The sequence below is a fragment of the Melanostigma gelatinosum genome, assembly GCF_949748355.1.
Source record: "Melanostigma gelatinosum genome assembly, chromosome: 8".
Classification (NCBI taxonomy): domain Eukaryota; kingdom Metazoa; phylum Chordata; class Actinopteri; order Perciformes; family Zoarcidae; genus Melanostigma; species Melanostigma gelatinosum.
This window is the reverse complement of record NC_136641.1, coordinates 25,495,257-25,501,452: the sequence shown is the minus strand read 5'-3', so window position 1 is coordinate 25,501,452 and position 6,196 is coordinate 25,495,257. Positions and strand designations below refer to the sequence as shown.

General features: G+C 42.9%; 1 protein-coding gene across 2 annotated transcripts in view; it reads right to left on the bottom strand.

The window, feature by feature from the left end:
- Positions 1–5,839, bottom strand: part of slc2a4rg (SLC2A4 regulator) — a 41,019-nt gene extending 35,180 nt beyond the window's left edge. For both annotated transcript variants that reach the window (XM_079274466.1, XM_079274467.1), the window contains exons 1-2: positions 5,395–5,839; positions 3,571–3,803 (exon numbers count right to left, since the gene is read on the bottom strand). In XM_079274466.1, the coding sequence (XP_079130592.1) occupies positions 3,571–3,803; positions 5,395–5,676 (515 nt within the window). In that variant the 5' untranslated portion in view covers positions 5,677–5,839. The remainder of the gene's footprint in view (positions 1–3,570; positions 3,804–5,394) is intronic.
- Positions 5,840–6,196: the final 357 nt, after the last annotated feature.

The window sequence follows — 6,196 nt, the reverse complement described above, 5'->3', positions numbered from 1 at the left end:
TTAGGGCTGGGCGATATGGCCTAAAAAAAAAAATCTCCGATTTTTTTACAAAAAATCCGATTCACGATTTAAATCGATTTTTTTCCCCCAAAATTTTTTGCAGATGACAGAAGCTGTTGAAAACAATTTTTTCTTTTATTTTGTGATGATTTTCCCAAGTAGGTTGATAAAAATAAAGTGCAAACAAAACCTGAACATTGTAGAAAGGTGCCTGTAGTATACAAAAAGTATTTGGTCACTCTTTTGTTTGCCTGAATCATTTAAATATAAAATTAAATTAAACATAACATTAAATGGCATTAAATAGTAGCCTTCCATTGTAAACAACTGTGCAAATGTAACTTTTTACAGTAAGCTTTTCTAACTGAATACACTGATACAAACACAGCATGAAATAAAATGTATATGACCCTTTAACATTCACATTTTCAAAAGTGCAACATCTGATCTAACATCAACATAACATATTTTGCACAGTAAATAAGTGCATGTAAACAAAATCAAGTGCATTCACAACATAACCAACAGTATTAAACAGTAGTGCATGTTTTTTCTAAATATTTTTTGCCAGGAAGACAAGCCTGTCTACTACCTCTGGCTTCAGGCATGCACGGTGGCATGTAACAATGCCCCCCCCCACACACTGAAAAGCCTCTCAGAGGGGGCACTTGTAGCTGGCACAGAGAGGTATTTCTTTGCTAAAGTACTTAGCCTTGGAAAGTTAAGTTGGTGACGCTTCCACCAGTCAAGTGGATCGGTGTCTGGGTCAACCTGCTGGACCACAGGTCAGTTGTTGCGGAGTAGAATGACATCCCCTCCAGCTCCGCAGAGATCCTTTGGCGTGTACTATTGTACAGCCGAGGCAAGGCAACGTCAGAAAAATGTTTACGGCTTGGTAGCACGTACCTGGGGTCCAAAGCTTTGAGACGGTGAATAAACCCCGGCTTTTCCACGGTGTATATGGGCACCATATCTTTTGCGATATACATCGCGACTGCATCCGTGATGGCTTTCCACCGGGCACTCTTCTTCTCATGCGGAGTACAGTTGGTGAATGTCTCCAAAATGCTGGGTTGTTTTTGTGAGGTGGCGGCGGCAGCAGTGAAGCTGCTGGCCGCCATTGTTTTAGTTTGTAAACAATGCGCGCGCACTCTACTACGGGAAAAAGGGGTGGGGGCGATTTTCTCGATTTTCAATAAAACACATCGCCTTAAAGCACACATTCGAATTAATCGATTAAATCGATTTATCGCCCAGCCCTACTGTGTGTGTACGTGTGAGCAACAATAAGTCACTGATATAGTGAGCGACGTAATACACACAGAGGGTGAGCGACAGATTTATAGCTCAGGTGTCTTTAAACATCTTTAATCCTGTTACACAACACTGTGTAACACATTAATACATTCAATGATTTTGCTTTTATGGTTTCACACTTATATAAGTAAACATACTGTGACCTTTAATATCCACCACTAGGGGTGCTATTAAACATGCTTGAATTCCTCACAACAGTAGCCAAACCTTTAGCCCCTCCCCTTTCTTTTTTTTGTTTCTTTGTTTTTGATTATTTTGTCATTTTTATTATAAATTCTCTTTTGTCATGAAATGTGAATTCGGAAGCCGCTAAGCTGAGTATAATGAACATTTATTTATTTTTAGTGTTTCATTTTTTATATCTATAATAATATTATAACTTCAGCAAGCATTCAGTCACAAGGAGACTAAATATTGAAATGGCTTCAATGAAAATGTGAATCATGGCACAGACACGAGCGGAGAGCCTGATTTGAGCAGGATGAAGACAACAGGGGGGGGGGAGTTAATCAGAAAGGTCAACACGAACAGAGGCTCGTCTAATAATGCCATACGGTTACATAATGTTACGCAACCTCTTTCTGTGTAGTGTCAACTCGGAGCTTGTTATTGTGGTGGCAGTGTGAAGCTAGGCAGCCTTCAACACGCTGTGGAAGAGAGACGTTTTTCAGGAACCCGGATCGAGAGCAGCGGCCCTGAATAAAGCATGCTCGGTCTTGCGTGTTTCCCCAGAGACACTCCCCTCTTGTCATACATGACCAGCGCCACGGGAAGTTCACGTGATGATGAGGGAAGGACGGTAAGAAGTGTGGCGTTCACACCCCCTCAACACACCACGCCCACAATCAAGCACGCTGAAATCCTGTTGTGTTGACCAACAATCTGTGCAAAAATAGAAACATTTCTAAAAGTCCTCCTGTTTCTAATGCAGGTTAAGAGAAGAGCTGCTCAGTTTTCAGGCTCTACTGTACTGCCACCGGGCATTGTGTGAACGTGTAAGCAGACAGGCAGCGTGTCGACACAGACAGTAACCAGCAGCATGTGTAGAAGGAGGGGAGCTGTGCTGCAGACTCCTCCCTGGATGCATGTTCTGCTTCTCCTGTGTCTGTTTGAGCGTGTCTTTCTGCTTCAAGACTTCACTGAGACTTTCCTCAGCACAACTGTGCAAAACAATGGCAGCCAAAAAACTCACTGCGTTGTACATGAAACATTAAAAAAAGCACACAGTAGCACACACAGCTTCCTGGCTGACACACAGTGAGCACATCGCACTGATGCATCCACGAGCATGGCATGTCAAAGGAGGGTCCGCAGGGATAGAACGGGGCTTAGAGGCAGTCAGGCAAGATATTTACATGCACAAATCTGAAAAAGACAATCTGTTTACATGGCTAATGAAAATGAATATTCCACTAATATCCCTGTTTAGATGCAACCGATTAACGTAACCAGAGGAAGACTTGTTGGAGCAAACACAGCCTCCCTCTTTCATTCCTTCAAATACCTCCTTGATGAGGTCAGCACTGCAATATTTGCACATATTAAAAAACTAAAAAACTGTCGATATCCAAGTCCTTCATAATGTTTAAAAGTAGGTGTGTTTCTTCTTCTGACCAGAAATGTGGGCTTTTCTTTTGTTCATGCATCTCTGCGAACTATGGCCTCGTTGGTTTTTAAGCACAATGCACAGAGCTGGCCGTAAACAGGACAGTGTGTCGTAATAACCCCAGTTGAGACTCATATTCCTGCTGTAAACACGTCCAACGAAGGCTTTTAAAAAACCGAATAATATCTGCACGTCCCACGTGTTTTAATCTGACAATGCTTCATTCGGAATAAGGCATAATTTAGATTATCCAAAAGGAATATACTGTTTACATTTAGCAGTAAACAACACCGACACTCTGTAACTATCTCATTTCTTTATTCTCCTCGTCTCCAGCGATTGGGCAATCCTGGCCCTCTTCTCCGGCTCTGACTCTCTTCGGGGGCACATTTCGAAACTCTTCTGGAGGGAACACCAAACATGTGGTCCGTCGACCGCTCACCCCGCGCCATTCGTTGCCCAAAACCGCCGTACGGTTTGTAGCCAGAGGCTGAGCTGCACTTCTATTCTAGTTCAGGAACACGTCTGTCCACCACAGATTCTGAGTCAAATTAGCTCCTAGATTGCACCGAGTAGAAACTTAAATAGGTCTGTGCATGAAACTAAATACAGGGGAGGGGGTGTGTGAGTGTGGAGCATCTCCGTACCTGTTTCTGGGGACGGGGATGTGGGAGGAAGGGATGGTACGATCCGTCGGTGGTACGATCCGCCCCTGTGGCGCCCTGAAGTTGTGGGCCAGCTCTGCCTGTTTCCCTGGGTTCCTGATGTCCAAGTGCACGAAGCCGCCTGGCGCCCGCCCGTTCACGCCCGGGCAGTGAGTCGGACTGGTCCTCTTCAAGATCCCAGAGGAACCCGCGTCACGGTGGTCCCCGAGGCCAGTCTGGAACAAAACGAGTCACACGTGACTGTCAGAATTCATACATCAGATGCTTTATGTGACGAGTTTGCGCGACTCTTTTTAATTGATAATTTGATTAATCACAGAAATCTTGAAGTGAATTAATTTAATAACAATATATATTATATGAGATAAGATAATACTTTATTATTCCCACAGCGGGGAAGTGGATAGTGCAAACAAACAAACAAGAGACACAAGTAGAAAAACAAGATCGTAACAAGTATAATAAATACGTAATCACACAGTAACGGTATAATCAATAAGTGAAAACACAGCACAGTGGATATAAATTAGTATGTTTATAAATATATAATCTAAATTGAATAACCACATGTATTGTTGCACACTCCTGTTTGAATGAAATACTTGACAAATTATTATTTTATGAAGAAACTTTCGTTCAAAATAAACACAAACAGCTTCAAGTGAAATTATAAATATTTCAATAAAGATTTTAAGATTCCCTCAAAATATTCCACATCAGATTTTTGGGAGAAATGGAAGTTATTATAAAAAATATAAAGTAGTTCATCACGATATGAGTCCAGTGAAAGACAATAAATTACTATTACGAATTATAACATCAACTTTTATTGATCATTCAACTAATCTTTGCAGCTCTAAAAATAAAAAAAACATTCATTGAAATGTTCATTTCCAAAACCTTTAATATTTGTTATTACCCAACTGTGCCATTATCACCCTGACATTCACTAATTATTACAAATAATTCAATAAACTGTTATCTAATCCATATCAACAGCAGGTGTGAGAATTTGCCACCGGTGCATATTTCATGTTGCAGGGTCAATTATTAACTGACATATTTCATGTTGCAGGGTCAATTATTAACTGACATGTTTAATGTCAAGTGTTCATTGACCCTGCAAGTAGAAAACACACTCCAGCGAAATGCAATGCAAAAAACATACAATTTAAGTTAAAACCTCATGCAAAAAAAAAAGTCCCTGCTGCATAAAAAGACCTGACAACATGTCACATGTGTACTAAAAACTGTGTTATTACTAGTTCGGCAGCGGGTGAAGCCCTCACCGTGGCTCCACCCTACGGTTATGGGAGGAGGAGGAGGAGGAGGAGGAAGAGGAGGAGGTATGGCCAGTAGTTTGTTTTCTGTAAACTTTGCACACAGAATGAGCCGCCATTTAAAGCGGTTTAGATACCACGTTATTCGATGACAGTAGTTGGTGAAATCACTTTTTAGTTTGTTTTTTAAACAACAACAAAGTGGTTTAAGAGCAATAACGGGCGCGTGAGAGCTGTCAAAACTTTATATGACATGACGTCGCTTTGCTCGATGTTATCTGCGTTTAAACGTGTGTGTACAGTTCACTTTACCGGCTAATGGAGTCGAATGTAAACATTTAAAAAAAAAAAAGTAAATAAAAAAAACACGGATAAACGGTACTTACTTTGTCCACGTCGTGAAATATTGTTATGTATTTATATTTAATATAATTATATACATTTAACATATTTATATATAATAAACTTGGGTGTACAGTTCACTTTACCGGCTTATGGAGTCGTGTTTAAAATAAACGGTACTTACTTTCTCCACGTCGTGAAATACGATTCGACCCCCCGGAGCCAGTCCATTGCCTCGCGGAGAGGTTCTCTCGCCTCGAACCTCCGCCACGGAGCCGCCGTCGTCCATTCGGCATTTGTAGAAGACGGGCCTGTTTGTGTACATGTGCACGGGACCGTTGCTCTGCACCGCGGGGACCCGGATGTCGCGGAGCACGGAGCGGCCCGTCCGGCAGCTGAACTCCGCAGCACCGACGACCCTCGACGGCTGCTGCTGCTGCTGCTCCACAATATATGTGGAATCCATTTCTTTGCAGACAGAACTAGAGAAAGGAAACCAGCTTCCTATAGATGGTTTTAGCGCAAATTTCTGGAGTTAGAGACATTTATCGGGATTTTGTCGCGAGTGACTTTAACTCCTGTTCTAGTCTAAGTTTTGCCACCACCACCCACCCAGGATATCCAAAAAGCCGCCCGGTCAGGGGGTGTGGGGGGTGGTAAAATGTTGTTTTGCCTCTTTCCTCCAAAAAGGGTGCCACGCCTCCTCTGCTCTGCTCCTATTGGTCGGCTACGTACATAAACATTACACTTTGGCACGCTTCCACCGCGAGGCGGCCTCTGATTGGCTAGTTTGACTGTGTCACTCACGGTTTTTCCCCCCTAATGTGGGCGGGGAGGAGGAGGCGTGTCGTGCAGTTTACCGGCCGGTGTCTGCTGTTGACGAGCCGGTCTGCGAGGCGAGCGAGGGAGGGAGGAGGGAGGAGGGAGGAGGGAGGAGGGGGGAGGGCGAGCAGAAGAAAAAAAAAAAAACAGCCTGCAGGCTCCAG